A 22,821-nucleotide genomic window follows, 5' to 3' on the forward strand; every position below is an offset into this window, starting at 1 on the left:
TACTGTTCTGGAGGTCTTGGTCAATTCAATAAGGAAAAAAAAAATTAAAAGAAAATAAGAGATATGTAGGCTTTGAGAAATTTGGGGACTAATTGAAGAAAAAGATGACCGTAAGAGATAGGGAAACACAACAGACTTTATAGGATGCTGCTGGACAGAGTTGCCTGAGAAGGCAAGCCCATCACAGCCTGAGACCAGCCGGAGACTTAGGAAGGAGGGTCACCCTCCACAAGAGGAGGACACAGGAACTAGGGAAGAGAGGAGCGGGAGGGGACGCCTGCCTTTGTGAGGGATGTCGCTCAGCAGTGCCGCACCGCAGTGAATCTCTGGGTCTGGGAGCTCTGAAGGCAGTGGTGACTGAGAGTTTTATCACAAGGCTCTCTCTTTACTCACCAGCAGATGCTGGGTACAGTTTCACAGGTTATGCTGAGCAGGCATGCTCTAAATGGCTAAAATTCTGCTTGTTTGGGCTATTTTAAAAATAATTGCATATGTAAAAATTTTAGTTTGGTACCAGCAGGGTTTTGAGCTAACAGGTCTCAGCCTGCAGTAAAGAAATAAACAAACTAGACACCAATACACGGAGACATCTTTGCTTTGTTTATATAGCAAGATATAAGATTGTAAGGAGAGACAGTATTATAATTGTTAGTAGAGAAATTGGATTATCTATCAAGAAAATGCACAGAGTGAACAGATAAAATATTAAATTAATATAAGAGTTCAACAAAGTTGCGTGATACAAGATTAATACACAACTCAATGTCATTTCCTTACACAGTACTAACCAATCAGAAATAAGTTATTCACTAGAGTAACAAAAACTATCTGGTACACAGGACATGTTTAAATACACATATGCATATACACATAGAAGACCCTCATGAGGAAAACTATAATAAAGAACATAATAAATCTGAATAAATGAAGAAATATTCCACTTCACCAGATGCCATGAATTAACAGGAAGATGTCTGTTCTCTCCAAATTTTCTATTAATGTAACACAAAATTGCATATTTTGTGAAACTCAATAAAATTATTCTAAAATATGTAGTGAGGTATAAAGAGCCACAAATAGGTGAGTTAGGATTATAAAAGAATAATAAAGTGTGGGGATAATTGTCTACATAGAATTAAAACATGCTACAAAAACTATATTAACAATTGATGGATTTGATAATGGATTATTTTTCAGTGAAAGGTACCATGTGCAAAGTTAATAGATTGAGAAATATATTTACAACATCTAAAAGTGAGGGGGGATGGTTAACTATAATGTAAATGTTACTCTTGAAAATAAACAAGTCACATCACCAACACTATGGGAACCCCCCTGCCTGTCCACTCCTCTCTTCCTAGTCTCCAGCCAGAATCTCAGTGACTGTTCTGTTGGAGTTGCACCAGAGAGGAACTAAGGGTAGATCACTAAAATTAAACCAGTGAGTCTTCCTGTGACATCAGCCAAGAAGTGCTCTGTTTCCAGAACCTTAAAGAGGGTCTTGGCAAGGCAGCCCCTCTCCTCTTGTGCTTCCTCCCTTGTTTAATGAACCACTCTCTTCTCCCGCAGAGCCAAAGCTAAGAAGAGGGAAATTGACACGTCTGACTTATTTTTTCTTTTCTCTCTTTCCAAAGCCTCCTTCTCATGCTCCCTTGGGCAAAAATAAGGAAGGTTTTCTACTTCTTATCTAGGTCCTTCCCTATTGTTACCACCAAGTTGGGCTAGCTGACAGATTTAGTTTAGGAATATTCTGTGCACTAAGGGAGAAATCTCTGACTGAGTCCTTCGGGATTGATTTACAGCATGATTTCCAGGTTTTTAAGGTTAATTATTTTTCTGATGCATAACTCTACATGGCAGAAGCTGAATATAGTCTCCTTCCTCTTCACGACTCTCCTGTATTCCAGTCTCCCCTTAAACAGTTGGATGCCTTGCGTTAATTAGGGCAAAGAAAGGAGCAAGAGAAAAACATACACATCCATATACTTATGACTGCAATGTAGAGCAAGCACTAGGGGACAGTGGAGAGGGGGATTTCTGAAGGAGCAATTCAGTTCTCTGTGATTTCAAGAAAAACAAACCAAAACCAAAACTCTATTCTTCCCCACAAAAATGCCTCATCCAGATCCCTGAAGCACATCTTTAATGTCCCTCACAGTTGTTAAAACTCTAGGATTCTATGTGACTTGGCATCAGGAATATTTTAGTATTTTAATATATTTAATGTTTAATATTTCTGTGCCGTATTTAGAGAAACAAAATTATCTGAATGATCTTGGATACCCTTCTTTACTTCTTTGATCTAATTTATTTTTCTCTGAAGCAAAGAGAAACAAAATCAAAATTCAAATTTCCTTCTAGGGTGCCAGATAATATATGTAACACACCATTAGATTTGAATTTCAGATTTTTTTTTCAAAATAAATAATCCCATTCAATATAAGAAAATTCATTGTTTATCTGAAATTCAAATTTAACTAGACTTTTTTAATTTTATTTGCTAAATCTGGCAACCTTAATATTATACTTTAAATTCTACGAGTCCATGAACTCCATTAAGCATTATAATTGCAAGCAGTAGGGTACTACCAATCTTTTGATCTCTCAAGTAAATTGTATAAAAATAGTACAAAAAAAATTGTATAAAAAAACTACCTATATGTTAGGTAGTTTAGACATAGAAAGTCTAAGAAAACATTTTTATTTCAGTGGAATTCTTTCAGTTACGTATTTTAATTCTTCCTAAAATATTAAAATATTTCCAATTTGGTAAATGTAAATAGATATAAATTTATTCTCCATTGAATTTTTCAAGGACATAATATCCCTGTGTACCTTGTTATTAAATATTATAGGATAAAAGATCAAAGTAGGAAAACAGTGTATACCTTTTCAAATTTATCAGAGTCACATGAACTTCCTGGGAAATTAAAATATTATTTTCCTTTTAAAATCATTCTTCTTTTTATTTATTTTTTATTTCTTTAAAATATTGGCATTGTATTTCTCAAGGGAAGAGCACTTTACCATTAACACTTTTGAATACCATAGCATAAGAAGAAGGAAAAAATTAGTTGAAATAAGCCTGAGGAATTCAAACCTCAACAAATCTCTCACTATCCTCAAAGAACTTTCTTTCTCAGCTATACTTAGCCATCTCTTCTGCCAAGCATCTGTTGAGGAAATGATGTAAGTAAATTTCCAAAGATTTTAAATTCATAGCTTTAGCCTAAGTTTAGAAATTTCCAGATTGCACTGTGACTTAAGATCGTATCAAGGAAAAATGCACAAGCTTCTTCCGCAGCATTAAAAAATTTACTTATAGTATTTAAAATTGTGCATATTGGAGATTGTATATAAAATAACACTTTCTCAGGAAATAGGTGTTTCTAGAAGTCTTGTGGTGATATCATCTTCCTTTGAAAATATCTGCTTTAAAAGACTAGTCACAGGCAACAGAAGGGTCTATGCCAGTGACTCAAATGCTATCTCCAACTGAGCATTATGGAGAAAAATCTGCTAATATCATTAATCTTTAAAAGCCTCCTTTCTACCACTAACTAGCCATGGTTCTGAGAAGCTGTGGTTCCTTTTCTCTAATAAATGTAAAAGGAAGTATAATGGCAGTTATTATACAGCATTGTTTTGAGGATTACATGAAAATAATGCATAAAATATGGTCATCATAATGCCCAGCATATAGTAAATAATAAATAGTAGCTGACATTTTTATTATTAGTATTTAATCTACATGAGTTTAATACTTTGGTTATAAAATTCATGAAGCTTGATGTCCTTGATAAAACCTGTTCGATCTTAATATGCATTCCAATATTTCTTTGCATTAAAAACAACATTCAATTACATATTAAATATTAATATATGGTTAACATTGTGTTAGCCACTCCAGAGATACAAAAACAATTTGAAATTGGTAAGCAACTGAGCTCATATAAGGACTGATGTTATATGCTAGCATAATCAAAGAGAGTGAATCATGAAACTCTAATATTTGAAGTGTCATCTCCATGAAAGTAAAAGTTATTAAGTGTGCTGTTAAGAAGGGAAATTGTTACCTAGATGCTAAATTCATGTAGGAAGAAGGATGTGGATATAGTATGCAATTCTGAAAGTAAAGGCAGACATATAAAAAGGATGGCACAGAAAGTTTACAGGAGCTAAAAATAAAATGAAGATGAATGTATATGACCACTAGAAGCAGAGTTGTAAACTGAATTGGTAGAGGGTGAAAATTAGTGGCTTTTAGTTGTTAGACAACTTGCTTAGCAAATCACAACCAGCTCTTCACTAACTGCTGCTTTGATACCGTTGTACTTTATGTTGAAATCTGCTATGATTCAGAAAGAACATTTACTCCAAAACCGAAAATTTCAGGATATGGTCTTATTATCATGGAAGCCAGAACAATTAGAAAGAAAAGTATTCCCCTATACGATAAAATGCTATGGAAAATAGAAGTGGATTGATTTTTTTCCTCTGCTTTGAATCAGTTTTTTGTATTTTACTCTTAATGGAAATCATGTGATTATGTAAATTGCTATTCTATTTCTAATAAAATATTTTAGGGTATTTTTAACCTCAAAATAGAGTGGTAGTGCCACGTCACTTAAGCATCTTACAATATCTTCTTTAAACTCTATAGTCCATAAAATTCCCCTTATTACTATAGCTCTAAATGAAATATAATCAGAAACTAAATATACAACCTAAATGATAGAAGAGATTTGGTTGGATTATGCTATGTTTTATGCTATAATCTCTTCTATATATAGTTTAAATGTAGATGATTGCATTTATTCACCATATGTCTTGTCTTAATTCACATTATTCAATTACTAAATAAATAGTACATTCTTTGTACACAACCTAGCCTGTTATTGCTGATTTTCACACACATTGAAGGTAATCATGAGACACACTGGAATATGTCTTTGCTTGATTATTCCTCAAGAAAAAACATACTAGAGTTGGAAGATCTTTAAAAAGATGTGGTGTATGGGGCTGGCCCTGTGGCCTAGTGGTTAAGTTCAGCACACTCCACTTTGGTGGCCAGGGTTCAGTTCCCAGGCATGGACCTAAACCACTCATTATCAGCCATGCTGTGGCAGTGGCCCACATACAAAATAGAGGAATATTGACAACAGATGTTAGCCCAGGGTGAATCTTCCTCAGCAAAAAAATAAACTAAAATAAAATAAAAGAAGCAGCGTACAAAAATAGGAAGAGAATACAATTTTTTTTTTCTAAGTCTGAATGTAATCTAGATCTAGTAAACATAACCACCCTGGAAGAACATAGACATGTTTTGGAAGATCTACATTTTCTCTTGAAAATGTAGTGTGCTACTGCGATCAGAAAAGGGGAGATATTTTATAAATATTTTACAAATTATATTTTCTACATCTAAGAAGAACAAATGTTTTCATTAGAATTTCTGAAAATGGGAAAGTTCATGGAACATATTTTGACTTAAAAAATTTTAGTACAAGCTCTTACAAATTTTAATAAACTTTTGAATAATATGCCTTGAATTTTTTAAAGAACTCTTCATTTATCATGACTCATTCATGAATCATTTGAAATTCACTAGTGTATAGAACTTAATCATGTAGCACGTAAATGGAAATATAAATTATCTTATTTGTGTAAAAATGTCATTTCAGTTACAAGCAAAATCAACAGAAGAAATGTAGCCCAAATGAGAGCAAGTCAAACACTAGGGACTTTATTTTACTGCCCTTGAGAGCAATCACTCCATCTCATGACCTGATGACTTATTTAGCCATTTTTCAGTTAACATTTATTATTTTTTCCTACTTAAGTCCAATATTGGCTCTTGTAAACTTTGTCTTTCATGATACTGTCTCCTAAGCTTATACTTTCTCACTAATGTGCTTTATCTGGTATTTATTCTTTTGTGTGCCTGAAAACCAAAGTAAGTGTCCCTGGGTCTAAACCCCTAAGGGTCCTGGGCTACGTTTTGATAAGTAATGGCAAGAGTTTATCAAATAAAACAATTACTCCTCATGGGTAGTCAATCCCTATCAAGTAAGATAACTGAATTAAGTGCAATTCCCTTAGAAATGAAAATACATATCAAATAATAAATCCAATTGGGATAAATGCATATATTGTATTAGACTATGGGCAAGAAGAGGAATTTAGGTAGGATTGTTATCATCATAAATAGACGCAGAACAGCAAATGAAACTAAAGGAAAAGAGGTGAGGGATTATACTGTAAAAATAAATTGGTAAATAATAGAGAAAAGTTGATGGATATCATACTTGATATGTCCTTTCTGTGTAAATTGTAAAAATTATAGATAAAAATTATCTGTTGCATGGAGATGGGGTGAGGGAAGCTTTAGGAAAGAGAGGTTGAACAAAAAAAAGTTTGAGATTTTGGAAAAGTAGCAGTGGATGATAAGAAAGGTTCCTGTTTAAGCAGCTGAAGAAGATGGCAGATCGGTACTGAGGGCACTGCTGAGTCTGAAGGCTACAGATGTGTTTGTAAAGCCATACAAAATGCTGGGTTTTCCTCCACCCGTGGTCGGCAACCTTGAAAAGGAGCAGAGAAAACACATGGGCTGAATAACCCAAACATAGCTATATGCCTCATAGGCTAGGATGGATGCGTGACACCTGGATTTTCATTAGTTACGGAAGAAGATAAACATTTTGCAAGAAGAAACTAATAATAATCTAGTGCCTTCTAGATGCTAGGAACGGTATTTGCGTTTTATATACAAGATGTAACTCACACTTCAAAATAACACTTTTTTTGTGTTTTCTCATACTGCACATGAAAAAATTTAGGTTCAGAAAAGATAAGTAAGTGTCTTGATCAAGATTAATAAATAGCAGATATGGAATCATATCCAAGTCATTGAACTCAAAAAACCTATTTTCCTATCAAACCAAATTGCCTCCTCAGAAAAAAAAAAATTGATTTGGGGTCCAAAAGTGAAATGTAGAATGATTCACAAAGTGAGAGAATTAGAAGGATAACTTAGTATTTCAAGATGATGACAAGGTTCTTGGCGTCTTTGTGGGTATGAGTTGCCACAGTAAAATGATTGTGATATTCCTTGGAGTTGAGAAAGTCAAAGAATTTGCAGTGAGATTTTAAAATAGTGATGATAGGATTTTTAATGGAAAGAAAAATTATAAACTAGGTGCTGGATCCATCAATTAATGATGAGGAATCAAGAAGATAGTAAATGACAGTGCTAAAAGCAGAGGCAAATCTGATATGAGGTGGTGTGGAGCTCAAAGAAAAAGGAGATTTTGAAAGATATGGCAAAAGCCATAGTTTGGTAAATGCAATTGTTGGCTAAGAGGAAGCAATGATGGCTCATGGTGCACGTTACATGAGAGAATGAGTAGCTTTTACTATAGAGCACTGAAGAAGAAGAGGAAGCCTGAGAATCACATAGGTTTCAGTATGAAAGAGAAAAAAATGTTCTGTGACAAGCATTCAAAAATGGCTGCAGCAATATTTCCAACTGAACATGATCTTCCAGAACATTCCTCCACCCCTTTAACCTGAGTAGGTTTTTATAACATCTTCAACAAATAGAATGTAGAGAGAATTATTTTACATCACTTCCGAGGCTACATCATGAAACGTGATACAACTCACTCATCTCTCTGGAGGCTTGTTGTGGAATCCTGGTACCATATTGTGACAGCTAATGTCAGGTAGAGAGGGTACATGTAAGTGTTCCCTCCAATAGCACCAGCTAGCTTCTCAGCCAAGAGCCAGCATCAACTGCTAGAACTGTGAGGTTCTAGCTGAAGATTTTAAACAATCTTCAGTGATTCCAGCACCCAGTCTTTGAACCACCCCCAATTACAATTATCAGAACAAAGACAAAACCAAATTGCTGATTCATGAGCAAAAATAAATGTTGGCATTGATTTAAGCCACTAAATTTAGGGTTAGTTTGTTACACAGCAATAAATAACCAGTAAAAACTGTGTGAGGTAGTTGAAGATGTAGGGCATAAGAATTAAACGTGCTGAAAAAGTTTTAAGTGAACAACAGAGGAGGAAAAATAAAGAAAGGGATGAGGGCTCCTGAGAATATAAAACACAGAGAGAAAGAGATTTGTATTTGGCTGAGAATGAGAAGAACATAGATCAAACGTGTAGGGAAGGAAATATGCTTGTGATTATGGACTAGAAAACCAAGACATTTAAGCTGTTGATAAAAGTCTGATTTTTTCTTTCAGACTGAAATGTTTTATCAACATTCAAAACAAATATTGCTGAGAAGTTACAATCGAAGAAGTAACCAAGTCCCAGTCAAAGACTGTCTACCTAACAGTCTGATGTATATCAAGTACTTAATAATTACTGTATTTCTTTCCTCATAACATAGTTGTAAGCGTTGAATGCTATCTTCATAGGGAAACACTGGACAAACTTCAAAACACTAGACAAATACAGTTAGGAGTTCTTGGTTTTGGCCACAAAAACAAACTATTACTAGGAGAGATAAAAAAGCTACCTCCTTTCAGTTAGTCAGTGCTAGTCATGTGCAATCTTTCTGCCATTGGTCTTTATACATACCCAGTGGAGCAATAAGTTTACTCATTAAATATGTTTCAAAGTTCTGAAAAACTTGAAAACTCAAGATTATAGAGCTAAATTTATACATAATGCTTTACTATCAAAATTCTGTGAGGGTAAAAGATGTTCACTTGAAAATAATTTTATATTTAATTGATGATATGTAGCCAAATACTGAATTTTCTATGAGCAAGTGCTGAAAATAATACGGCAATGTTTTGAGATTAATATCCCAGATTTGATCACAATTTTATTGGTGTGTGAAAATAAGATTACATGAAGTATGTTGTTATACCTTACTTAAAGTTTAGACTCATTTTATAAATTTTAGTGCCCATTGCACACACATCTCCCAGTTATCATCTCTTCGGGAAGTGATTTAATATATTCAAGTATTGTATCTTAGATTCAGAAAATAATAAGTAATTAAGGAATATCATAGAAGAATATGAATTCAGTAAGCTACAAGTCATGTTTGCTCTGGAGTCCTCACCATATCAAATGAAATTTTTCATTATAGAAATATTATGCCAATTATAAGAGTAATGAGTAAAGGAACAACTTTTTCAGGGGAAAGATATTAGGATTGCTCTCTTGTAAGCGCAGTTGATTCCCAAGAAGCAGGCATGATGGGATCAGAGAAGCTTCTGAAGTGAACTCTGAACCTGAAATGAACCCTCGGTCCTTAAACACCAAATGGTGGGCTCACCTCCCATGATGCATGCTATTTGCATTCAATTAGCAAACAGAATAAACTCCATGAAAGGAGCTCCTTAAAGCGTCTAAGCTCAAGTCCATCAAGTATAGACATCAAAATGGATCTGCCGTAGATAGGTGGGCAAACAGACACCACTAGAATCAAATCTACAGATAAGTGACAGAAAAGTAAATTATTTTCTTTTCAAACTTTCTCAATTGATACCATTTTAAAATGTACATCTTAATTTAATTTATTGTCTCATATTATCTTTAAAGTTACTCTTAAGCTTGATGAAGAATTCCACTGAACTGGGGTACAATTTAGTTTCAAAATGTATTAATCATTTGCAATATTTGTCTTGAATTAGGAAATGCTCACCTATCTCCAACCATTTCTAAAACTGCTCCTGAAACTGTATGACATGAAGTTGCTAGAGTCGTTTAGGTAAGCCTGGCCATAACGAAGTAGGTTGTAAAAAAGTGGAATTTTTAGTCACTATATTCAAATCAGCAAATTGAAGAAATCAAGTATGATCATATCTATTGAAAGTGATGCTTATAATGATACTTTAGTAATTCTTGTGTTGGGATTTTATAGCCAGCATCTGAAATCGTAATATCATTGAATATCAACAGACAAAATAGAATAACAAAATAGCCTGTAGGATAAAGGTGAAACATTAGCCAGTTCAACTTTCTAGATTTTCATTTTCAAGTTTTTTTCCCTAAATAAAAGTTGAAGCCATATATTCAGAAGTGTTCTTGTATCTAAAAAATAAGTTTATGGCTTTTCCCCATAAAGCACATTTCAAAGTCCCAAGATGGAGTAATTAGAGATCTTCTGCATGGAATTCTGTAAATTGTCACACCTGTTTACTTGAACAAAGAATTAAACATGCAGACTTCAACAGAATTCAAGAACTCAATAAAAGGCTTATACTGTACAAGCAGAAATTACTTAACGTAGGAAAAACATCAGTCATTTTCAGGCAATCGTCAAGTGATTTTTAAATCACTGAAACTGACAAATCAGAAGTGGAAAATTATCACAATTATAGAGGGAGTATTATTGCAATGTATAGAACATCTGTCACTAATGATAGCCAATTCATCATTCTCCAAGGAGAGGCATTGGTGCATTCAATATTACAGGGCCAAAAGCAGTTTTTTCACTTTAAAAACAGTGCAATCGCACAATTTTCTTAGTTGGTGTGAAAACTGAACCCATTCTGAGTCAAAGATAAGCAGGTATTCACACTATCCAAATGGCCATTTTTAGAAAGACCATACCTTTCATTCTTAAGAGATGATGTATTTCTTTCAATATTCCTTCCAGTGTCCTAATAAAACACCTAGCGAAAACCATAGTCCTTTTCTTTCTATCTATGGCAACAAGAGTGTACAGTACTCAAATATAACCCTGTGACTCCAGACTGAAAAAAAGATTGCTTCGTATTGATTCTCAGGTACATCTGTCAGAAGAAAATCATAACACTTTGAAATTCTTTTAAGATTAAGAACAACCCCCATCTCTTACTTTCTTGATTATAAAACATTTATTCAACTCCTTATATTTGCTACAAAGTGGGGCTGTGAATTTGACTAGATCATAGGTCTTGCTGTCAAGGAATTTATAAGTCAGTAGGAGGATTAAATGAAGTGAATTTTGGAGAAATAAGGGAAAGAAAGGGAGACTTCATTCTAGAGAAGGTAAAAAATATGAACAACAGCAGAGAAAATGTGTATGACTTGTTCATCACACAAGCACTAGAACTATCTGATTATAGCAGATGATTAGTTTAGAGGAATATTGAAAAATAATTTATAAAAGTAGATAGAAGATAATTGTATAAATACTCGAATGCAAGAAAAAAAGGAGATTGGGTTTAACTGTATTAGTAAAATAGAAGAAATAAATATTGAATAAAGAGTTGTTATGTTAAACAATAGTGGAAGTAGCAACAGCTAAAATTAAGTGAATGCTTGCTATGTATTTATCATTTTACTAAGTACTTAACTATATTGTTTCACTTAATCCTCAGAAAAACCCATGAGATGAGTATTGATGATTCTGACAATTTTACAGACCAAGAAATCAAAATTTAGAGAGCTTAAATAATATTCTGAAGGACAGATAGTCAGGGAGTTGTCGAGATGGTCTTGGAACACAAGTCTACTTAATTCCAAGGGCAATGCTATATTAACCACACTTATGCTGCGTTTCTTATCTCATTCTTTCTACAGAGCAGGCAGGGAAGGTGTGCTATATTTTCTTCATATAGGAGATGAAGTAACTGAAGATTAGATGACAAAAATTTGTACATCACTGTGATAGACTCTAATAACCAAGCTTACATAACTCTTAAGTCAATTTTTCTACTACGTAACATAGGTAAAGGGAAAGTAATTGAAGTCTTTTGAGAAAGAAAGTAGCATTTACACAGGTATATTTAGAAAATTAAGTTGGTCATGTTAGGTAAAATTATTTGGGCAGCACATAATATATTTATCACGGCTACTCAATTCTGTTTCCCTAAAAGTTCAGCTTCTTGACAGTGCTCTGTTTACCAAACCTGCCTCATTTATAGTTGTGAATTTCCATTTTAAAATAATTGCCATAACGTGTAAAGTTAAGATCACTTTGCCATAAATTGATCTTTATGCCTAATTATAGATATCTGATGCTTAAAATGGCACGTGTCTACCTGAAAGTCCCTGTGTAGGGTCCCTGCAAGTTACTTATTTCAATGGACATTGAATGGACATTGCTTCTGATCCCACAGATATCAATAGAGCAATAAGATAACATTATGAACATTATGCCCCAAATCCAACAATGAATATGCAATGAGCAACTTCCTTGAAAAGCAAAACTTTTGAAATCTCACAAGATTTGGAAAATATGAATGTCTCTGTATCTGTTAAAATAATTGAATTTTATCAAAAACCTTCCAATATATACAACAAAGGCCGAGCAATTTTACAAGTGAGTGACACCAAACATTTATGCAAGAAAATAATACCAAATTTACACAATCACTTTCAAAAAGTAGAGTCCAGCTTAATTATTATATCTCTACACAAAAATATATTTCTGGAAAACTATAATAAATATCCCGCATGAATGCAACTGAAAAATTTCTTAACAAAATATTACCCATTAAATTCAGAACATATAAAAATGATAATTTAGCATGTCCAATTGAGATTTATCCCAGGAATGCAAGGATGGTTTAGATATGAAAATCTGTAATTTATGAATTAACTGAATAAAGAGACATCATAAGATCATCTCAATAGGTGCAGTAAAAATATTTGACGAAATTCATCATCCAATCCTAACAAAAATTCTCAAGGAACTATGAATGAGATTCTCTTCCCTTGACAAAGGACATCTACGAAACCTACAGTTAACTTAATGATTATACTTAATGATGAAATTCTGAATATTTATCTTTTAACATCAAGAAAAAGGGAAGAATACACTCTTTATTATTAAACATTGTATTGGAGAGCCTAGCCAATACAATAAGACAATCAAATAAAATTATAAGTACAATATTAGAAAGAAATATATAAAAATAACTTTATTTACAGAGAGTAAAATTGTTTAAATAGAAAATCCTAAGAAATCTGGGGGAGATGTTAGAACTGATAAATACATTTAACATGGACTTAGGGTACAAGGTAATAGAAATATCAGTTATATTTCTATAAATAACAGCATATGATTAGGAAAGAAATTAAAAACAATTACACTTATCACCAAAAAAGATTAAAATACTTAAAAATAAATTTAACAAAATACATGCAATTCCTCTTCCCTGAAAACTATAGAATATTACTAAGAGAGATTAGAAAAGTCCTAAATAATTGGGGCCATATATCATGTTCATAGATTAGAAAACTGAATATTGCTAAGTGGCTATTCTCCCCAAATTGAACAGTAGATTCAAAACAGTTTGAATTAAAACACTGGCAGGAATTTTTAGATAAATTGGCAAGTTGATTCTAAGATTTATATGGAAATGTAAAAGATCTAGAATAAGTCAAAACATTCTTGATAAAGAACAGAGAAGTTGAAGTACTTATACTATATGACCTCAAGGTTTCATATAAATCTATAATAGTCAAGAGACGGTGTTATTGGCTAAAGGAAAGACAAATGAATAGTGAGTCTAGAAGAAGACACACACATATATGTTTAATTGATTTTGACAAAGATGCTAAGGAAATTCATGGATAAAGAGAGACTTTTCCACAATGATGCTGAACAACTGGATATTCATATATGAAACAGAAAAAGAATCTTGATACCATCTTATATGAATCACAAAAATTAACTTTGAATGGATCATCAACTAAACAGAGGGACTAAAACTATACATCTTCTGGAAGAATATATAGGAGAATATCTTCATGACTTTGGGATACACAAATGTTTCCTAAAGAAACACAACACCCACTAAATAGAGAAAGAAAAAATGATAAATTGGATTTTATCAACATATAAAACATCTGCTCATCAAAAAACATGGATTAAAAGGTGAAAAGACAAATCAGAGGCTGAAAGAAGTATTTGCAATACACATACATCTCTAATTACTTCTATCCAGGGTACATAAAATTTTTCTGAAAATCAATAAAGAAAGACAAAAATGGTGAAATGAGTAAGCCATACTTGTTCTCAAAGTCTATAGGATACTTTGGGCCTATACAAATATACACGATGCTACCTCATTTTTAAATATTTAATTAACTTTTCACTAAATAAACTAGAGAAGCAACATTACATATTAGTTTAAGAACAATATCATTGGAGTAAATTAATCCAAGTTATAATTCTATTTCTACCATTTCCTGAAAATGTAAAATAGATATGATTAATGATTTCAAGGACATTTCTTTCTGATGAAAAGAAAGATACACAATATGTAGTAATCAATAAATAGTCTATTTATTGAATAATAATAAAAAGGTATTCTAATTGGCACAACATGTATGTTTCATTACTTCAGCTAAATTATATGCCTTATTGAGCAATTGAGCTCTTTCATTTGTAAACAACTTATGCTCTCGTTTGTCAATACAAGATAAAAATTTTCATGATCACCCTGAGATGGCATAATTATCAATAATTACCATTTATTAAATGAATAATATATACTAGCTACAAGTAGACACATAAATTATCTTGAGACAGTTTACAGTGGGATTGGGAACACTGGGAGGCATTGTTTTGCCAATCAATCAAAGAAGGATTTATCACAATGGAAGAAAGATTAATCAGAAGGCACAAAGGAAGTTTTGATTCTTTATCAGGATGGAGCAGGGCAGGAAAGGAAATCATTTGTGTTAGTAATTGGATACAGAACCTTTGCTTTTTAGTGTTATGTTACCATGGCTTATGCTGTGCTTAGAACTACACATCACCGCCAATGCTGAGAATGACCACAGTGACCAGAGAATCAAGAAGAAAAACACCAGAAAATGAAATTTGACAATGTAAAAATAATAACAATCCAGAGTAAAGTACATGAACTCCTTCCTAGTCAATGCCTAGGAAAATTATGTACATCATTAAGTGTTGTAGATTAAATCATGTAAATATTTGCTATAATTTTAACTCCAAATTTTTTGAATGCTAAGCCTCAGAGTTGATTGTACACACAGTGTGCCTAAAGGCTCATGTAACATGATCGACTATACACAATATTTAACATACCACACTCACGAGAACAAGGACTAGTTCAATTCTCTACACAGCAGGGGGTGAGAGCTGGTGTTGAATTGACTGAGGTTAATTTTCCAATCTCTCTCAGAATTGAGTTTCAAAATAGGATTAAAGTTCAATTATTAAAAATGAAAAAAAGTTATATCTGATTTAAGTCGTGGTAGCTTTCCTTTCCATGAACAAAATACTATTCTCCACAAATTCCACCCTCTGGTAGGGATTTTGAAAATGGAAAAATATACTTTACATTGGAAAAAATTCTGCCTCCCTTCTGATTTAAACTGCTAATGAAACGTCTTACAGTATTCTTCACCAGTCAGACTGGACCTCTTGATGCCTGAGGTTATCCCATCTTTAAAATTGATGATTCCTCCAATGCCATGCCTTTGTCTGTTTAAAAAATTCATCTTGGGTACAGAGATCCCAGCATGCCTTGCAAATAAACCTTCTTGAATCTTGAAACTAAAATTATTTTTTTGTAGCTGTAAGTTAGTCCTAAACTAAGACTGAAGAGTTATTTTCTGACAATTACTTGTCTCTATATCAAACTCACTTTTGAAAAGTTTTGAAAATAAGTCAAGAACCTGCCACACATAGAATAATTTCAATGACTCCTTGAATTGCTCAAAAAGATGCATTAAAATTTTTTTGCAATAAACCTTATGAAGTTACAAAATTAGAGAAAATCACTTTATAATAGACACATACATCTTATATAACATTTTCAAATTTGGAATTACAATGAAGAACACATTTTCATACAGTTTTAGATTAGATCTTTAATTCTTAATTTTGCTTTTATAATGTCTGAGATTGCATTTTGACCTCATGGCTAATTATTCTTGTTCATTCTCTTTCACAATATTTAACCTGTCCTAAAAATCAGGAATATGTGTTTTCTAAAGGCTCACTAGTTTTAAAATAGGATTAGTGTACTCTACTCCTTATTTCTTTGCAGTCTTGATTTAAATTTGCATTAGATGTAAGTTATTAAACTGCTTCTAGCATGATAGCTATAACTTACCAAAAGACATGAGTCCCAAAATTCTCATTTTGGAGTGAAACTCAAGAGTAATGGAAATTTGACATAAAGGCTAATTTATGTAATAATCACTGATTGATAAGAAATATGAAATATAAAGTTTCTGAACTTTTAATATGAATCTTTGAAGCATTATAATCTCATTTATGAATCTTTTCTTATATCAGATAATACATATATTAATATGCACAGATGATCACAGTGGGCAAAAAGATTATACATATGTTGGTTCTAGAAGGTTTCTGAATAAACCAATTAGAAAATATGTATGAGATAACTGAATAGCAAGATGGATAGATAGATACATAGATAAATTATATGTATATACATATATATTCTTCATAAATTTTTAAAATGTGATACTTCCTGTACATTTTTGGCTAAGGCTTTAAGTAGCAGAATAATGGTCCCCAAAAATATTCCAATCTATTATAGTTACTAGATCTTCTAACATGGTCATCCTCCTAGTTTGCCCACTAAAACACCAGTTTATGCTCATGGAGTGTAAGGCAGAATATTGCTGAGATGTCAGTTCTCCTCAGTTATTAAGTTACCATTTGCTCTATATTTTCTAACCAAGTACTATTATTCACAACTGCATTAAAATAAACTGGGATAGGTTTAAGTCTCCACTTTGTACTTTAAATTCTGCTATGGTCTTTTCTAGAAGTGTGAGAGATACATAAGCAGTATATTATTTCAACATGAAGACAAACTAGCAAGTTACCAGTGATAACCAACCTCTCTTTTCCCGATCCTTTCCAGATTCAAAGAATAATATATCTCTCATTTAAGGACAGCTTGTGGGATTTTGAAGACCCCAGCAGCCACAAATAGCTAACTTCTTCTTGTCTCACTTGGCAGGAGCAGAAGGATTTGATAATACTGCCCTGTTAGCACAAAACTGACTGACTACAAGCAAGCCGGGTCAGTGGGAACCACAGGAAATTATGAGTTACGTCTATGTTTTATGTGAGAGAAAAATTGATGCCAAGTAGTCCTGTCATAGAGTTTATTGAGTTCTAGAGGTTTGGTCAATTTCTGCATGGTATAAATCAGGGGTTGGTGAGCCAAATATGACCTTCATCTATTTTTGTAAATAATTTATATGTTGCCTTCTAATGAAATCAATTGCCAGTCAATAAATAAATATTTAAAATATTATACAATTGTAACTTCTTTGAGTTACATCTTTTGCTCAAAATGCCACAATTTGGAAGATAAATTATATGATCTCCATATGTATGCAGGATATGGTAGGATATTGTAGAACGTCTTTCAACTCATAACCTATCTCAAGGAAATAAAAGACTTGAGGGAAAAAAAAGACCTGACAAGATTTCTTTGAAGACAGTTATTGGAGTTCTTACTGCCTGCATTGTACCAACCCCTCTTACTAAGGGGCAGAGGCTGATGCACTCAACCAAAATTTCAAATCTCTCTCAACTCAGTTAGGTAGAAAGACCTGCAAGAGAAACACTCAGAGATATCACCATTCTCTGTAATTTGGGAGAAATGCATCTTTTGTCTCACTCCCACAAAAGGAATCTTAGGTGTCTAATTGTGGCCAGAGACGCTGCTGTCTAAAGACATTTTGAAGAGGCACAGATATACTAATGGTGAGCTGTATTTCCCAGAAAATGGGAAACTGTAGAAGAGTTCAAAGATGAGATGAGAATGGTTTTCATGGTTTATACATTTAATCAATAGTTAAGAAACTATTGGTTTAAACAAGGATTTCATTTCTCATCTTTAAATTCATTTGAGAAGGAATAAAAAAGTTTTAGTCTTCATAAAAGGAGCTATGTCTGTAATGACATGTTACCTAAGGAAATAAGTTACACATAATTTATGCAAATTATGTGCAAAATGTGCACTATTTCTAAAAATATTTCAGTACTTAAGAACAAAATATATTTTACCATGTTGAAAAACTTGTCAAATGGTGTCCAAACTCTTCTTTTATTATGAAATATTTAGCAAAATAATCATTTAATTGTTAGCCAAATCGTTTTATTAAACTTACCCTTATAAAAGGTCAGAGTATAGAACCTCTAAAATGGTATTATTTAGTAATAAGTGAAACATTTCAATTTTAATTTGAAATAAAATAAAATTAAAATTATTTGTGTGTATGTGCATATATATACATATAAGTGCATTTTTTACCTGAAAATGGTTCACCACATTCACAAATGAAACTATTTGCAGTAATATTGCTGCAATTCCCGTGGAAACAGATATGTGGTTGACACTGGCCAATTATTTCTGAACAATTTATACCTATAAAAATGAAAGAAAAATATTTTTTAAATTAGATTAAAGTATTTACATTGTGTATAAACAGTCTATTATGGTCATCAATTTTCCCCAAATTCTTTAATAACGAATAATATCAAAATTTTGAGAAAATGTAATTCTAATTAAGAAATAGTGTTCCATGATGATGTGTTTAAATCGAAACAAAAATTAATTTCAATAAATTTGACAATAGCTTTTCCATCTTCTGACCACATAATATAATCTTCAAATATTTCTCTGATTGTTGATATTTGAGCTTTAGCTGCTTTTCATGATAATTTGAATTTGTAGTCATGTTTTGACAGTGGATAATATTAATACGTGTAGATACCAGTTCTTCAACATACACTGGTAGCATTGCAGTGGTAATTTACAAAGTGAAATGTTCAAATGTATACTGTGTCTTAGCCCTACCACCCAGCCAAGGTAAAGATCCAAAAGAGGAAAATGAGAAAGAGGAACCGGGGCATAAATTTTCAGTCAAGCAAGATGCATAAGCTCTAGAGATCTGCTGTACAACATTGCACCTGTTGTCAGCAATAATATATTGTACATTTAAAATTTTGTTAATAGCATAGGTCTCATATTAAGTGTTCTTTCCAAAGTAAAATAAAATAAAATAAATCTAAAATTATGGGGGGGATAAAAAAGAAAAGGCTGCTTGGATTCTCAGAAGCTATGCACAAACTTCTAAATTCTACATGGTCTTACCCTTGCTGCTATATCAAATTTTCCAAATCCCACTTACCCAAACCATCATGTTCTTACTATATCACATACCATAACCTTGCATAGCGTATTTTTCTTTGTAGTTAATCATCTCATAATATTCTTCATAGAAGAATGTGCCTAGAAAATTTCAGGGTATGGCGAGTGGACACATTACAACAAAACAGTTGTACGTAACTTGGCAACAGGCCTGCCCTCCCATTCTAATTGAATTCTTAATTTAATTTGTAAGCAGTTTTTGCCATTATCATTGATGCCTTTCGAATTCCTTATAGACTGACATCCCTGCCTCACTAACGCAGAACTCTTCTTCCTTCTTTTACCTCCAAACAACCCCCTACACAATGAAAATGTAAGTCAATATAATTGCATAGCAATTATATCTTCAATACACAATATATCTTCATACCAAAATATCTTCATACACAAAAACTAAGTTAGTAGTAGAATGTTCAATAAGTCATGTTCTACTTCAATCTCAGTAAGTGTAATGGGATAAATTGTAAGCATCAAAATTCATATGCTGAATTCCTAACCCCCAGCACCTCAGAGTGTGACTACATTTAGAGACAAGGTCTTTAGAGAGGTAATAAAGGTTAAATGAGCTCATTAGGGAGGGTCTTAATCAAATCTGACTGATGTCCTCATAAGAAGAGGAAATTTGGACATACAAACACATACTGAGGGAAGATGATGTGAAGACACAGGGAGAAGATGGCCGTCTATGGACCCAGGAGAGAGGTCTCAGAAGAAACCAACACTGCCAACACTTTGATCTCACACGTTTAGCCTCTAGAACTCGGAGAAAATAAATTTCTGGTTTTGAAGACACTCAAACAGTGGTACTTTGTTTTGGTAGCACTAGCAAATTAATACAGTGAACATTCTCAATTTCTTTAGTAAATTCTACGCATTTCTGTCTCTTCTGAGATTTAAAATAGAATTATTTATAATTAAAGTGGCATAATAGTATATGCTCAATGTTTTAAAGAATAAATAAGTAATACTAGGTACTTTTATGGTGTTTAAAATTTAATGATTTAAATTATCTACAGCTGTGTTTCTAATAAACAAACAAAAAAACACTGGGTAAGAAACAAACCAGTCTTTGTAGTTATGATAACATCATCGAAATAATATCCTATGATATATGATTACATATATGTCAATTAATTTTATGATAGATGGTGGAAATTTTCTGGCCAAATATTCTTTAAAATTCTTTGGACATGTTAAAATGCAGGCCTTAGGAGCTCTCAATTAAATTGTTTTTCATTCATCCCAAATCAGCAATTTGAGTGCTTTTCCTTTTTTGCTGACCTGCCTTAATTTTAATTACCTGATATAGTACAGGATAATTCAGGGTGACTTACATCTTTTGTCATTGATGACAGTAGAATCAAATGAGAATTTGATCCCCTTTACAGAGAGGGGATGTTCAGTGGATACTGCTGGGATTAACTTCTGAAATGCCCTTGGTACTTCCCTACTATTGAGTCTAAAATTACTTCTTGAAAGATTGGCTTAGCTGAATTTTAGACCTCACAATGGCTTATTAAGGTATTCTATTACATTTTATCATACAGCCTCCTCAAACTTGGCTCCAACGGAGTCTTCCCAGGCACATGGAAGAAAAACCTTGTTGAATTTGCCAAAGCCTGCCCAACAAAATTACAGTTACATCCCTGAGCCTGATCTGCTCTAGTCATATCTGCTGCTCACCCTCCTTCCTCTCTCACGACCAAACTATACTACCAACCTGTTGTTTTCCTATACTATCACTGCAAACTACATCAAGTATTTCCCTTTGTTAGATCATCCCTGTCTTACCCACTACCCTTGGAACTCTCCATGCCAGGTCCCTGGAACTCTCATTAAAAGAAACCCTTTCATATGTTCCCAAACTTTCAAAATTCCCTACATTTCTCAATGTTTCTCTTCACTTTCTGATGATGACCCAAATTCCCTAGTAAACTTTCAGGTAGAGATAGTTATTTTCCCTTAAATCCTCACTTTAGCCTCAGGTAGTATCGTCCACATTGTTTTTAAATTACCCTTCTTCCAGCTTCATCCACGCACCAAACATCTTCCTTTTACAAACTTTCTTCCTCATGGCCTCTCATTTATTTTATTATAACCAGTTATTAGTTATATCATGCTCTTTCCTTCCCTGTCACTATGATCTATCAATAACATTATAGGTGCTACATCAACGTCCATTACGAACAATGCTCTTGGCTCACAATGATCTTTTCCTCTCCAACTCTCCCAAACAACTTCATGCTTCCTCACAACCACACAGCTCCTTGCTTTCTGCAACTTGGATCCGCACTCACGTCCACATTATCACCCAGAACTGTTGAACCCATAAGCTTGTGAATTTCATTCAGTGACTAATATTATTCTGATAATATTCTTTTTTAATATATGAGACATTAAGAGTGGAATTTGTGAAAGATGTGAAAATAGGTATTTCAGGGTAAAACATATGTGTCTTTAAGAAACCCTTTTTAAATAAGCAGAAGAATTCTTTTAGAGAATGCCTGATAGGATTTTTCTATGTCCAGAATCCAAATTTAGCCCATTCTAAAAAATCTACAAAATTTTTTAAAATGTAGCTTGTTTTTTTAAGTAACAGTTTATGAATTCAGTTTATTTTTCTATTTTAGTAGAATTATGCAATTTTTAAAAATAATCTTACCTGTAAATGGTGGGTGACAGATACATTCGTATCCTTGCTTATTCCATTTTCCTCTTTTATTAATGTGACTGCCATTATTTTCACATGGTTTATAAGAACATGCATCAACTTCCTGGCAGTATTTTCCAGAAAATGGAGGCTCACAATGGCAGCTGTATGTCTTGCTCCAAACTTCAGACAGACATTTACCATGCCCAGAGCAAAATTCTGAACTCAGAGATTCCTGGCAGAACTGCTCTTTTACAGTCACATTTAGTCTAAGTCCCAGTTGACAAAGCGATGGACCATTTGCCATTACTGTGATAAAATAATGTGTCCCAACACTCAGCCACCGAGAATTAACAGTGTGCATTCCTTTCAGCTTGCAACCAAAAAGTAACTGATCTTCAGTTGTGGTATTTTGCACACAGTCAATGAATGATGCTTCAGAAACATTCATCAAATTTATTTCTGGAGACTGAAGAGATGGTTCAGAAGAAATTACAAGAATGTCTCCTAATTGAATTTGCAAAGGGCAAATCTGGGGAACAACTTGATTGCCTGAAGGACTCATTTTAGTACTTACATCCCCAAACCAACAATCTCCACCAAAGTCCGTGCAGATGTTTTCTGATAGTGTCCAATTCACCACATACGATGAGGGTTGTGTATGCCATTCCTCCACCAACTGCCACTTACATGCTGTTTTTCCATTTATAAATGTGCTGTGAAGAACCACCAGGCTCAGAAGCATAATTGATTTGCTAGTCATTTTGAGAAATTGTATTTTACAGTCTATCATGAAAAGATTGCTGCAAAAAGGGCTTTCAGTGTTGCTGGAAGTTTCCAAGCAGAGATTTCGTTCAGGGAGGGAACTGGGTATTCCCAAAGTGCAGGTGGATTTGATGACTGTGGATTTTGATCAACAAACAGCAGAGTTCAACTGTTTTAAATACCCCTTTAAACAGAAAAAACACATCGTTAGTGAAGTTTTTCCTAAATTACTTAACGATAGAGAAAATTCTTAGCTGTTTGCTGC

At 33.2% G+C, this 22,821-nt stretch overlaps 1 protein-coding gene across 1 annotated transcript in view; it reads right to left on the minus strand.

The window, feature by feature from the left end:
- The window catches only part of LOC147915741 (protein eyes shut homolog), a 150,850-nt gene extending 128,266 nt beyond the window's left edge, over positions 1–22,584 (minus strand). The window contains exons 1-2 of the mRNA XM_087438773.1: positions 21,804–22,584; positions 18,242–18,355 (exon numbers count right to left, since the gene is read on the minus strand). Coding sequence (XP_087294899.1) covers positions 18,242–18,355; positions 21,804–22,584 — 895 coding nt within the window. The remainder of the gene's footprint in view (positions 1–18,241; positions 18,356–21,803) is intronic.
- Between the last annotated feature and the right edge of the window lie 237 nt (positions 22,585–22,821).

This window comes from Ceratotherium simum, chromosome 13 (assembly GCF_057802395.1).
Source record: "Ceratotherium simum simum isolate JZ-2026a chromosome 13, ASM5780239v1, whole genome shotgun sequence".
Classification (NCBI taxonomy): domain Eukaryota; kingdom Metazoa; phylum Chordata; class Mammalia; order Perissodactyla; family Rhinocerotidae; genus Ceratotherium; species Ceratotherium simum.